This window comes from Siphateles boraxobius, unplaced genomic scaffold (assembly GCF_051911475.1).
Source record: "Siphateles boraxobius isolate OS27281-9 unplaced genomic scaffold, OSU_SipBor_1 20, whole genome shotgun sequence".
NCBI classification, from domain to species: Eukaryota; Metazoa; Chordata; class Actinopteri; order Cypriniformes; family Leuciscidae; genus Siphateles; species Siphateles boraxobius.
In genome coordinates this window covers 19,235,282-19,248,917 of record NW_027508811.1, presented here as the reverse complement: position 1 = coordinate 19,248,917, position 13,636 = coordinate 19,235,282, and the positions used below count along the sequence as shown (strand labels likewise).

The 13,636-nt window shown below is 37.0% G+C and overlaps 1 protein-coding gene across 3 annotated transcripts in view; it reads right to left on the bottom strand.

Annotated features, from left to right (window-relative positions):
* Positions 1-7,886: 7,886 nt before the first annotated feature.
* srbd1 (S1 RNA binding domain 1) overlaps positions 7,887-13,636 on the bottom strand; it is a 60,369-nt gene continuing 54,619 nt past the window's right edge. For 2 of the 3 annotated variants that reach the window (XM_077237274.1, XM_077237275.1), the window contains exons 20-21: positions 11,633-11,817; positions 7,887-8,514 (exon numbers count right to left, since the gene is read on the bottom strand). In XM_077237274.1, the coding sequence (XP_077093389.1) occupies positions 8,222-8,514; positions 11,633-11,817 (478 nt within the window). In that variant the 3' untranslated portion in view covers positions 7,887-8,221. The remainder of the gene's footprint in view (positions 8,515-11,632; positions 11,818-13,636) is intronic. The other variant, XR_013205968.1, reaches the window with a different exon arrangement.

The window sequence follows — 13,636 nt, the reverse complement described above, 5'->3', positions numbered from 1 at the left end:
AAGTTTCTGTTTTCAATTTGCATGAAAAATAATAGCTACAATATTCATTACAGTAGGCTAAAAACTATTTCATTAAAACTTTTGGACCATTAGTCAACAAATAACTGAACAAATGTCAAAGTCTGAAAATGTTTTTATTAAAAAAAAGACAATGCGTATAAAACCTATGACCCTGTACTTGAAACATGTTTGGACTTGAGTATGAGGTTGTTGGGTTCTTTTTTTTGCCAAAGGGGCAGCATTTTGTTCTTCACACCTTGAAGTGTCACATACAGCCTGAACTCTGATCCCCACAAAAATGCCATATTATGCCTGAAAGGTCCTTTCAGCAAAATGAAATGAAAACAAGGCATGTAAATCATGTGACTGCTGATATAGTACATATTTTTTTTATGTCACTTGCTTTGAAAGGCAAGAGTTCACTGCCTAAAACTGACACCTTGCATCTATGTGACAGAGCAGAAGCACCAACACTTGCACTGAAAAAACACTTTCTTAAACCAGCTGCACAGATAATTGTCAAAATGATTGAAAGCTTTCGATGACAGGCCTGTCTCCCCTTGTTCCTGAATTGCTGGCCATTGGGAAAAATAGATTATCATCAGCTGTCTTAAAGGTGTCAGGGCCAAGTAGCACTACAGTTAATAGACTACCTCCTTCCTTCCTATTTCCTTAAATGATCACACAGATAAACAGACACCAACCCACATACACCCACACTAAGAATTTCAAATAATATATAATGTCCTTAGCAGATATTAATCAACAAATGCATCTAAAAGCTTCCCAAACTGTTAAGAAAACTATCAAATTTTACATTTAACCAAATCAAAATGGAATTTATTGTGGGTGTCAAAGAGCTTTCATCCTGTCCTCAAATTTAAAATGAAACAGTAATAAATGCTTCAAGTCTTATTTTATTTAAGAACAGTGCATTATGAGGTTTTGTGGAAGTGTGACATGGGTGGGAGTGTGCAGTGTGATGTAGTGACAGCATTGGAAGAGTGCAGACGGCTCGTCTCAGGGCAGGTCTGCTTTCGAGAGCCAGTGGTATTGTTTTAACAGTAAATCTGTCATAATGTGACAAGTCAGTCTGACATTGATAAGGTATTATTACTACTCATTGTTAAGAAGTCGAATATCTTAAATGAAAGGTAATTACCTAGCAGGTTTTATGTCCTGGCAGCCACCATCAGCATCTCAGAGACACGTCAGGACATGTCCTCCCCTGTCATTACCAATGCTTGCAATGAAGCTCACTGGCTACATGGGACTTATTTAACAATGTCATTTGAAAAGTACATCAATAATCAAACAAAATATTATAGCGGTGACTTTGATAAATCAGGTCTCGACTAGGTCTTTAAAGAAATTTAAAGTGTTGATTAACAGTCATTTTAGAATAAAGTTAAATATGTTTTGATATTGAGAAATTTGTTAGGAGTGAATCAAACATGCTTTTAGGCCATTAACATCAAACAAAATACATGATCTTTTTTTATCTTGATGATTCAACATAAATCTCCTTAAAGCCTAACTATTATGGGTTACACTTTATTTCGATGGTCCACTTTAGACATTCTACTAACTATAAGTAACTTTGCAACTACATGTCAACTAACTCTCATTATAGTATTAGTATACTGTCAGTGGAATAGGTTATGGTTCTAATAAGTAAGAGAATAAGTTGACTTGTAGTTTCCAAGTTACTTATAGTCAGTAGAATATCTGTTGGAGGACCAACAAATTAAAGTGTTAGCAAATATTAAGCAGACTTTCTACTCTAATGACAGTTAGTTGACATGTAGCTGCAAAGTTACTTATAGTAAGTACTGTAGAATGTCTAAAGTGGACTATCGAAATAAAGTGTTACCCTATTATGTAACAATAACACATCTACTGTTATTTGATCAAAATGAATCCCTTTTTATTTGTATACATTTTTAAATGTTTTTTACTAAATTGATGGCAAAGCTGTCTCATGATCCTTCCGAAATTATTCTAATATGCTGATTGGGTAATATCATGGATTTGGAAACCGGTCCGTGATACATTCTATTCACAATTCTTTGATGAACAGAAAACGGAACATTTATTTGAAATGGTAAATATTTTTGTAACGGTATACATCTTTACTATCACTTTTAATCAATATAATGCATCCTTGCTGAATAAAAATATTAATCTCATTAAAAACAATTGTACTGACCTTTTTAATGGTAGTATAAAAGTATTGACGTCATTTTTCAGATTGTTTAAAATGTACTTGTTTACTTAGAAGAGCAGTATAATTCAATGTAGATTACATAAATTAGAAACAAAGATGTATTAGAACAACAATAAAACAATAGGTTGGTCTTTCATTTTCTTATTTTTCATTGTTATAGTTGCAATGGTGTATGTTCAACTTTAGACCACAATATTGCATGTTTCTCAGGCCATTATAGGGTTTTCCCCCTCATGTGCACCTCTTTTCCTTCCGGTGGGTGAAAATGATCCATGGATATGAAATATGCATATGAGTTGAGAGACGTGAAAAAGTCAGAAGGTCTACAAGAAAGTCTCACTGATAAAGGTTTCGCATATCACGGGACCAGTGAGGTGAGGGCGAGTGGAAACACAACTTCCTACTCAGGCCTGTCAATCACATTGAGCAAGGGGCCTACACTGATGACCCAAGAAAAGGAAGAGGTCTACTGAGACCACAAATATTTCTGATGGGGGATTTCACAGTATTGTTAGGAGGAAAGAGACAGCCTGATAAATAATACTTAAGGCCAAGAGGCCTGAATCAACCAAACTTTAAACGATTTGTGTTGATGGAAGAATTAAGGTTAAGTCTACATCAGTGCCAAAGTGTGTGTGTGTGTGTGTGTGTGTGTGTGTGTGTGTGTGTGTGTGTGTGTGTGTGTGTGTGTGTGTGTGTGTGTGTGTGTGTGTGTGTGTGTGTGTGTGTGTGTGTGTGTGTGTGTGTATGCATGTATGTACTTTATTAAAATAAGTTTTTTTTATATAGCAACTTTGAGGTGAATATAGAAGCTAAGCTAACATTCTAAGTGAAATGTCTCTCCTCACATTTGCGTAAATCACGTTAGTGAGCCCCCTTTTATACCCTCCCCCTCCTGAGAGTGAAACACCTGGACCGCTGTGAAAATATTTGGCCTGTAAAGGACTCACTGCTTCAGGGCCCCATCTCAATAGCATCCTTCACTCTCATAATCAGTCTAAAGACATTATCCACTTAGTGGAGATGAGCTGAGAGGCTGCAGGGGATACCAGCGCTGGGTAACACAGTTAGTCTAATGGTCGCCAAAGAGGGAGCAAGATGACTTTCAGTTGGGTTGGAGGGCAGGGGGGCTCTGGGGAGACAGGGGCTTCTCATGGGCCGGCTAATCGAATGCTTGCGTTGAGGTTTTGATATCACTCTCATTTGGGGACAACAGTTTTTATAAGCTCTGTTGACAAGGTGCAGCCTAATGCAAACAGCCATTCGCTTGCCCTTAGGCATCCAGAGAAGAGCGATTGAGTACAAACTGGGTCTGAGAGCATGAAGTTTTTTTAATGGTATGTGTGGACAAAGTACTTAATTTTTTATAATTACTCTATGGGACAGCAGGGAAAAATAATACTAAATGCATATAATAATAATAATTATAAACTGACTATATAATTGTATGCCAGGATAGTTAAATAGGGTTAACTTTATTAAGAAGATTTAATTAGAAAATGACTATTAGCTACCTTGTAATACACACTGTGTGTGTGCTACCTCGCTATATACTCTGTGGATATATATATATATATATATATATATATATATATATATATATATATATTTTACTCCCATTTCATCAGGAGACTCATCATTTACTCTTCACTGTCAACACTTTTAACAAGCTAAAACCTATTATCATTGAAGGCACCACATATACAAGTTTATGGCCATCCACTCTTATTTACAAAACTAGACAAGTACAAACCATCTTTCTCCCAACAGAGTGATGGAAACTCATGCAAAAACTAACAGCGGGAACATAGCAAACTCTCTAAAGGGACATATAAACTCACTCCTCATGGCCAACACAAAGTACTTTTGCAGTAAAATTCCAGTTCCACTCTTGATGTTTTTCTTCCGTAGGATAGAAGGCTAATTAGATTTTACTACAGCCATACAGCAATATTGGCTTCATGGGAAATCCACACAACTAATATGAAGCTTTTATAAGTGTGCAGAACAGGCTTTCAATGATTCAATCATGAAGTTGTATGGTCATTTGCTTGTACACCCACTACATGTCATGACAGCAGCAGTGGGTGCAGTTGGAACACTTTTCAAGTATGGAAGTTGTGTGTGGTTGTGGAAGTTGTGGGAAACATGATTTACTGAAAAAGAGAGAAGTGTTCAGCTCTTGGCTGGAGGAGCTGTTATATGCAGTTAAACAGTATGAGTCTCTTTGACACGTCTATTTATATGGTTCTCATTCTCCTGTGGGGACTAAAATCCCTCAAATCCAAGTCTAAAGTCTAGGATGTTCCATGTTCAATCTGACTCAGGCATTTACATGTTTTCATTTAGCAGACACTCTTATCCACAGTGACTTACAATTGAGCAATACAACAAGCTCATCTAAAAGAGGCAATAAACACAAAAAGTACTAGTAAAACAGAATTCCAGCCATCGTTCAGGCATTCATGTGTATGGTTGCTAACATTTCTTCCCTAAAAAAGAGCAGATACCAAAGAGGTTTAACTGCTGGCATGCAAGTTACTTGTTCACACCTGAGAGACACTAAGTTTGCTTACCAATATGTCAATCATTGCAGTTTCAGGAATGACTCCATGACTTGGGATGGGGGGTGCACCTGAGACCCGCAGTGACAGCTGCTGTCAAACTAGCTAAAATGGAGGGACGCAAGTAGCTTTGCAACAGAGCGCTCATATGAAGTCGAGAACTTTTCTCCCCCACCTTCACCTGAAGTGGAGGAGGATGAATTGTCTGTGGACACCAGCTCAAAGTGAGGTCTCAACTCCAGCATCGCGATCAGCATCCGATTATTCTCATATTCAGTCATTTTGAGGTATTTTTTTCCAGGATTATTATTACTATTACGTTCATTATATTTTGCTGCTATGTGAAAAAAATAATCAGCAAATCGCGCCGGCGCTGTTTCTCGACACCAGAGGATTAACTTTAGCCTAATAAGAAGGAACATAAATTGTGATTAAAAACATATGCTCACTCACATCATGACGGCGCTGCGGTGGTGGAGTTCATGCAGGAAGAGGTATGAAGAGCAGCGTTTGGCAGCGCGAGCTGTGTGGAGAAGCCCATTTCCACCTCCATTGCGTTGGAGAAGAAATCCCACGTAAAATGCAGGTTGCACACTGGAGCGATAGGCGAGATTAACTACCTAGGCTAAACAAAATAATCTAAATAACTATATAAATGCTATGCTAACTAGATGCTAATATATATCTATCCTGATCGTTTTCAATACTCGTAATTCCAACTCCTGACTCGCTACAGTAGTTTTGACGGAACCAGATGCTTTTATACCAGGGGCTGCCAAGGGCGTGGTGAGCTCGCACCAAGGGCGTGACAGAGTGACGTCAGAGAGTATTCTACGTCAGAGAGTACCCCTAATGCAGGAGCTTTCCGTTTAACCTGAAGAGGGCAGCACTCAGACGTTTTTACACCATATATTTGAAAATTAAAACACTTTATACCCAAATGTCAAAAAATGTACTCGAATCAATGAACAGCATTTATGAAGCTCCATTCTTACAGATAATTAACTAAAAAAAGTTGTTTTAGTGTTTAGTTACCCTTTAAATACTAATGTCACTTCCAAAACTCTCCAGTGTGTATGTGGGCTTGGGCAGCGGTACTTTGTCCTGGATTTTTGCATTCATCACGTTATTAATTGCAAGTTTCATAACTGTTCTCCACACTTAATTCAGCTAATGAAACAACATGTAATAGGGAAAGATTGAGAAATATTTTAACAAATAAAGTGCAGCACGTGCACATAAATCCACACGTCTTTTTTATATAACTAAAAAATTTATAAAACATAATTTTTTAGCAAACCAGTTTAAAAATGACAGTGAAAAAGAATTAAATGTCGCCCAATATTAGAAGTTTTAGACTTAGATTAAGGCAGAATGATTGAATACAAACAATGTAAAATCCACTACAAATGATCATACACTGATGCTTCAATCCTTCCACTGCAGCTCAGTTCTGATGAAACTTCACTGTAATACAAAGCAACGTTCCCAATGCAAATATCACACACTCATTTGGAATTCGGTCCCTGTGGTTTGTTTTAAGTGCTCAGGGCACCTCAAGTTTCTTATTTATCCATTTTTTTAATTTGTGTCATATAAACACAAACAGATTAGATAATAGAGACGAGGGAGCGTGGGATTAATTTTGAAGGGGCTCATTAGCACGTGGCTAGTCTAGGATAATTAGCTTTCGTTTTTCCCCACGGCCTCTAGTCATATTGCAATGTGGCAGCTGCTTTTACACCCCCACCCCCTTCGTCATTCTCTGCCTGATAAGTGGCTGTCAATCAAACAAGCCTGAGTTTGGCAACATCTGTGATTGTGGCTGCGTCCTGAGTGGTTCATAGCAACAGCATCCAGTTGCTATTATAGTGTCTGGATCACTGTCCTCTGAAACGCTCTCTTCAGTCATCAATCATGTTGCACTAGAAAACAACTAGAGTATAAGTAAGGGTTAATGCCCGACGAGGTGTCCATTGTCAGGTATTAATGGACGACGGCGAGGCGTGAACCGTCCGACGCGCAGTGGAGTCCATTAATACCTAGACAATGGACACCAGGAAGGGCATTAACCCGCTTATACCATGGTCACTTGCCAAATAACACATTTTTAAAACATTAGTTTATATTTTAATTAGTTTTACAATCGAAATCTAAAGTTTTTACAAACTATAACTTGGATTCCCTGGTTACGCCTGACGGTTTATTTAGCAACCGGAGATATTTATACTCCGCTCAGCGGTGTTATCTCCTTGTGTCGTTTCTCAGTTTTATTTACAATTTTTCTTTCTTCAGCAGCATCCCAGTCATCAAAGTTGTCAAATTCTCCAAAAAAGGTTAAAAGAAATAAAGTCACTCATTGTTGTATTAGTAGGCTATGTGTCACGGCTAACTAGATGTTTGTTTTGATACAATAAATTGTAAACGGATACTTTGACTGCCTGTTGCTATGGTTACTCACAGCTGATGTAGACAGCGCTTTTATTTATTAATTTCGAATGGTAAACAGTCAGTTTCACCAGAACTTCTTTACTAGGTGTCCTCTATCACTTTTTAATGGACACCCTGCAGCCAATCAGAATCGAGTATTCACCCAGACCATGGTATAAAAGTAGGATAAAGAAATACAACAAAACATTATGTAAAAAGAGCAATATCGATAATATTTCAGTTGTAACTGAAATGGTATCATATTAAATATTATTATTATTAACTGCACAAGAAATTCAGATCCATTATACCACAAGTTTTTAAACTTTAAACTAAATTTTAAATTTGAGAAAGAAAAGGTTACTGCATTTTCACACACACACAAAAACGTATTTTAAGGACAAAGTTTACTTGTTCATTGTATTTTTACTAACTTAACAACTGTCAGCTTAAAATCAAGTAAATATTCTCCAGATAATATTTTAATTATTTGCATAATTAAATGGCATTAGTTCAATGATAATGCAAACACCATTTTGAAAACAACATGCCTCTATATTATCCCTATATATATTTTTTTAAATATATAACTTTCTTTATATTTTAGGAAGTGTCCCTTGCAGTTGGAATCATCATATTTGGGAATATCAAGACATTAATCTCAATTATAATTCTGTCATGTTTCATGAAACATAACGTCTATTTTATTGAAGGTTTTGAAAACTATAGTAACAGCAGGTAAAAAACAAAACAAACAAAAAACGCATCTTTGTACAAGACCAAAAGATTGACCCATTTTGTTGTCACCAGACATGAAAAACAATCTAATATTATTATTTGCGGACTGATTAAGAAACTTGCTAATGTGCAAATAAAAACATTTTCTAAGACATTTTCTCATTCAGCACAGTCAACACAATTTTCAATTTTCATTTTACACATTATTCCACACAAAAACAGTAGACTACACTTGACTACAGTAAATCCTCAAGTAAAGTTCCTATCTGAGAACCCTAATGAGGTCCAGACTGATCCGATTCCTCTGAAGATCCACATTCATGACCCGTACCTCTACCCGCTCACCTGGGCCGAGAGCTAGGCTTCTTCGCCTCTGGTCAACAGGAAGTTTTTCCGGTGTGATGAAACGCTTTGGGATGAGACCAGAACGGCCGACTCCGATGTCCACAAAGGCTCCAAATAAAGCAGTGTTTGTTACACGGCCCGTCAGTACCATGCCATCGTGCAGGTCATTCATGGACACAATTTCTCGCTTGAAGTCTGCCTGCTCAAAATCTATTGAGGGCAAAAAAAATTAAATAATTAGTGTAAGTTGCAGTCACATTACTGATATTTCGTGGGTAAAAAAAGAATGATGCACAGTTCACAAAGAAGTCAAACCCAGCGAACAACTTCATAGGGAACTTTTTCGCCCTCACGCGGAACACTTGATCACTTAGATTCCTGGATTTTGTGAAATTCTGCAGAGCAATGGTAAATATAACGGCCCCATTAAAAACAAAGTTATTGGTTATTTCCAATAACTAAAGGCCCGTTCACACCATGATAACTATAAAGATACACTGTAAAAAATGATCGTGATTTTAACGGTAAAAGACTGTAAAAATGCTACAGTGCAAAACTGTTAATTGGTTAACAGAAAGTTTCCTTACTATATACGGTAAATAACTGTGATAGATCTAACGGTAAATTTAATGTAATTTTACTGTAAAATACCATTAAATTTACAGTTTTTGAAAATGAAAAAGAACAACTCATTGTATAATTTACAGTGAAAAACCGTAAATTGACCTTCCCACAATTCCCTGTGTGACACTTCACATTTTATGTATTTTTATTGAAATAACTATGTTTCTTCTTAGTTATTTTCTAATCAGTTATGTACATTAGGGTTTTATGTCACATTTAATGTTGTTAAATTAATGTTTATTGCATTTTTATAATTTGATGTGTGTTACCGTGATGGTGTTTAATGTTTGTGCGAATCACACTGTGCAGCTTTTATATAATAGTATTAACTTTCTTGTGGAAGATTGCTTGTGATAAGCTTTGATTTATCACGTGACTCTCATCACTGCTGTGGTGATTGTTGGTTGTCAGTGTATTACAATGGTACAAAACAGATATTAATACTTCAATGGGTTGGTAAATTAACATTAAATCAGATTATGAAATACGGTTTATCACTGTAAATTTTACGTTAAGTCTGTAAAACCAATAACGTTGATACTGTATTTTTGATGGTAAAGTTCTGGTAACCACAGCTGCCGGTTTTATTCCGTAAAAACAACGGGATTTTTTTTACAGTGTAACTATTAGCGTCCACACCAGCGGACGGTATCGTTATGTTTATTCTAACATGCTAACTTGCTTGTCTGCCATTTTAAATGCTCAAGCTTGTTACAGTAGGATTGATTCTGATTGGCTGTCAATATTTTTATCGTTCATCAGTTGGATAAAATCTTTCTGAAACTGATTCTAATGATATTGTTTTTCTGTGTCGTTATTGTTATAGGTGTGGTGTGAACTCTGCTATTCTTTAATATTGAGAAAGATTTTTAGAACTACATCTTTATCGTTATCGTCCTTGGTGTGATGGACCGGACCTTAAGACTGACATAGCCTAGCCTTTCTTCCCAGCGTGTCTTAAGGACCCTGGTTCAAACTGATCCAAGATCTCCAAAGTTAGACATTAGAAACAAGCTTGGGTTAGTAATTTAAAATAAGTAATATTACCAAGCCTCTCAAACCTCTTCTTTCCGAGCCCATTTTGTCTGTTTTTTGGGGTGATTTTCTTTGGGAGGTGTTTTTTACATAAACATGGCCTCTCAGCAGGCTCTGCAGTCCAGGAAACATTCATCTCTGATTATTCTTATCCGGGCCACCTTACCTAGAGCACCGCTCACATAGCAGTTATTTATACAGCTGGTTACAGAGCAGAACCCATCAGGCTTCCAACCAGCGGAAGTGAGCCTGCAAGCCTTCTAATGAGAAAGCTAGCGTCCCATCTAGTGCACGACACAGATGAAATGACATCTCATCATCTGGAGTATCCCACACTAATGGTCTCGATCAATAACGTTAAAAACACTTTATTCCGATATGAGCAAAAGTTTTTTTGGTTTTTTTTATAGCATTTTCAGGTTAAATAATTACTAAAAGATCGAAACGAACTTAATTCAATGAACATTGCCATCATCTTTTCAAGTACTGGAATAAAACCTCCTCCCCATCCCAAAGAAAACCTTTCTCTGAATATAATGAACTTTGTTCCCCTACCCTGAAAACACATTAAGACATTCATCTAAATTATAATCCTGTCACCTTTAATGAAACATAACATTTACTATCAACACCCGCAGAAGGAAAACAATGTCTTCTCAGATGTCTGAACTTAACATAAAAACCAGAAGAGGGATTTGTTGTTCGGTCGTTTTTATTCACTCTGAGAGTCACTAGGGGATTTTAGTGCTGGGATCAAGGCTACTCTGCTTTCCTCTTTACGCAGCTTTCTCTCTCATTAATGATATATCTGTCGGCAGGTCTGCTTTAATAATGCGGGTCTTCCCCCAAATTACGCGGCAAGACTTCAAAAGGCTGGAGCGCCGCCCAGTCATTTCACAGACAAGAGACGGACTCAGGGGAGACGGGAGGGAAATTGTTAGATGGGAAGGAGGAAAAGAATAAGATGCCAGCATTGTCTATGATCTGCGTAGCGGCCACGTTGAGAAAGTACTTTGATACTGTGGTTTGTGTTGTGCTAATTTAATTTCAAAACCTTCATCTGTGTGTTACCCTAAGCCTAAGGTACAGTAAACTTCTGCTTTAAAATGTTGCCACAGGCTATACGATTCGAAAAACATAAGTTCAAAACATATGCATCAACACAAAAGAAGATACATTTTTATTTTTAGAGATGTATTTTTTATAGGCTACTTGCTAGAAATTTGTATTATTTTTTTTCACTACATTTTTTTATTTGCAATTTGCAAAAAGCAGGGCATTTCACAGCTATAATGTAACCCCATAAATGTCATAAACTTCATAAAAACAACGATTTTTTTGAACAACGATGACATAAGATGCAAAACCAAACTGATTGGTTTGTAGTTTTCAGCAATTTCACTAAAAACCTCATCTATGTTAGTGATATAACATTATCTAGGTGACAAATCGGCAGTTTTCAAGACATAACAAATGAATGTACAAGATCAATGAATGTGACTGTGGCAACACAGCACTGACACGGAAAGGACAAGTGACAGTTACATTAACTTGCTGGGCCGGTGGGTAATCTTTTTTTTTTTTGCCCTGCAAATATCTTTAGAGACAAAAGTTATACTGTCCTCTATAGAGAGGAAACAGTGTGGGCACGTCAGAGATTGATTCTTACCCTGACGAATGTCAAAGCCAGGTGGCTGAATGAGTCCGTCCACAATGAGCTGTAGAGTCTCAGGTGTGGTGTCCAGAAATTTGGCCAAGACATCCAGACCACTGCTCTGAACACTGCTCTCTACACTCTGCCTGAGAACAGCACTGCCCATCTGATCCAAACTGCCCCCTATTTGAGACAAGAACCTGAATGAAGAGAGCAAGAACTGAAAATTACTCTCTTGACAAGAGAAGAAATAAATCACGTGCATTTCATCAGTTTTTAAGGACATTTCAAATAAAACCTGTAAACTTTATATCTTATTCAGAAACAGTCCACATAGGAACACATACACTTGATTCGGATATTGAGGTAAGGCAGTGAGGTTTGTTGAGGTCCATGGGAGGTGGTGTCTTAATGAATGGCTTTTTAATAGCCCTTCCCAGAGCCCAGCACACGTGGAGGAACTCCCCCGACACCGGCGAGGAGCCTGAAGGTCGACACACGGAGTGGAGGAGAGCAAAGACTGGGAGAGGGGGTAGATATGGGAGGGGAGGTGAGACTAATTATGCCCTAAATCTTGATTTCTAGAGTCCCAGAGATGAAGACTCTGTCTCCCTTCATAAATCTAACCGCCTTGTGAGCGCCATACATTAAAGGAAAAGGTTAGTAGCAGTGAAGCAGGAACACAGACCAAACACAGCCAGCGAAAACGATCCAGACATGGCCTATTACTTGGCACAACCCATAATCTCTGGCTCAGGATGAGCCAATATTTTCATAATGTGATCATGAACTGCAACACGGAGACAGTGCTCAAACTTCAGCTTCATACTGTGTTGCATAGTAGTCAGTCTGTAAGGGCCATATACTCTAAATAGAAAACTGCTTGTGCAAATGCTTAACAGCTGTATGGGTGTGAATCTTTAGGCACATCATGATTTGGTTTAGGGATTTGCATTGAAATAATTGATTGCAAATAAATGCCCAGCGGTGACACTTCCAGGTTTTAAAGATTCTTGATTGGTGCTTTACTAAAATTAAGCAGAAAATGAACAAAAGTTTTATTTGGGAACTTTCATATGGCTTTTTTTTTTAATTCCACATTCTCAGGTTTTAGAGTCTTGTTATAAGTTTGAGGTTGAGTGCATTCAGAAACCTGTAACACATCTGTCAGTACTGAAAGATATTCAAATACTGTTGATTTTAAAATTTGTTTGTGGTTCAAAGGGAACCCATATATATATATAACAGTATTAACAAATATTATTAAATAATTCACAGAACATGATTAACAGATTTAAAATCACAGATCTGCTTATAATAATCACTAAAAGATACATCCCAAAGAAACTGGAAAAATCTGTAACTAAAATTATTGTGATTTTAAAAATTAAATTCATTGCAATTTTAGTGCCAGAATTTTGAGATCTCATAAAAATTATTTTCAATGTTTTGTCCTGTGTATGCTTTTTCAATCAATACATTTAATTAAACCAGATTAAAATTTGTATGCATCAATGCAGAATACTTTAACTATTAATAACTATAAGAAATGTTCCCACATTTAAATTCTGGCTAATACTGATTATGTTTGTGTTATGGCCAATAACCAATAAATGGTCGATAACAAAATTCTATACAATGTTGTCTAAAAAAAAAGATTTTTTAAAAAATAAAATAAAAGCTAAATGGAATAAAGGGATTTTAATCATCACAACATTATAATGTCCTTTGTATATTTTTCATTTCATCATTGATTTATATGTATTATACATACTAAAAAAAGGCCAGTCCATAATTCCTCATATTGCCTTAATACAACCAATAAGTAAGTGCATGAATACTGCTCTAAGAGCACGATGCAAATGAGCTGTATAACCTCTACAAGGACACACATGTCCTGGAGTGTGCAACAACCCTGTAGCAGGGGGTCAAGCTGTCCAGAGGTGGCTGTGGAATGCTGGGGTCCTGGGCATTACTGGAATGTGAGTTTTGGCAAGAGGAGGGGGCGGACCTGCTGAG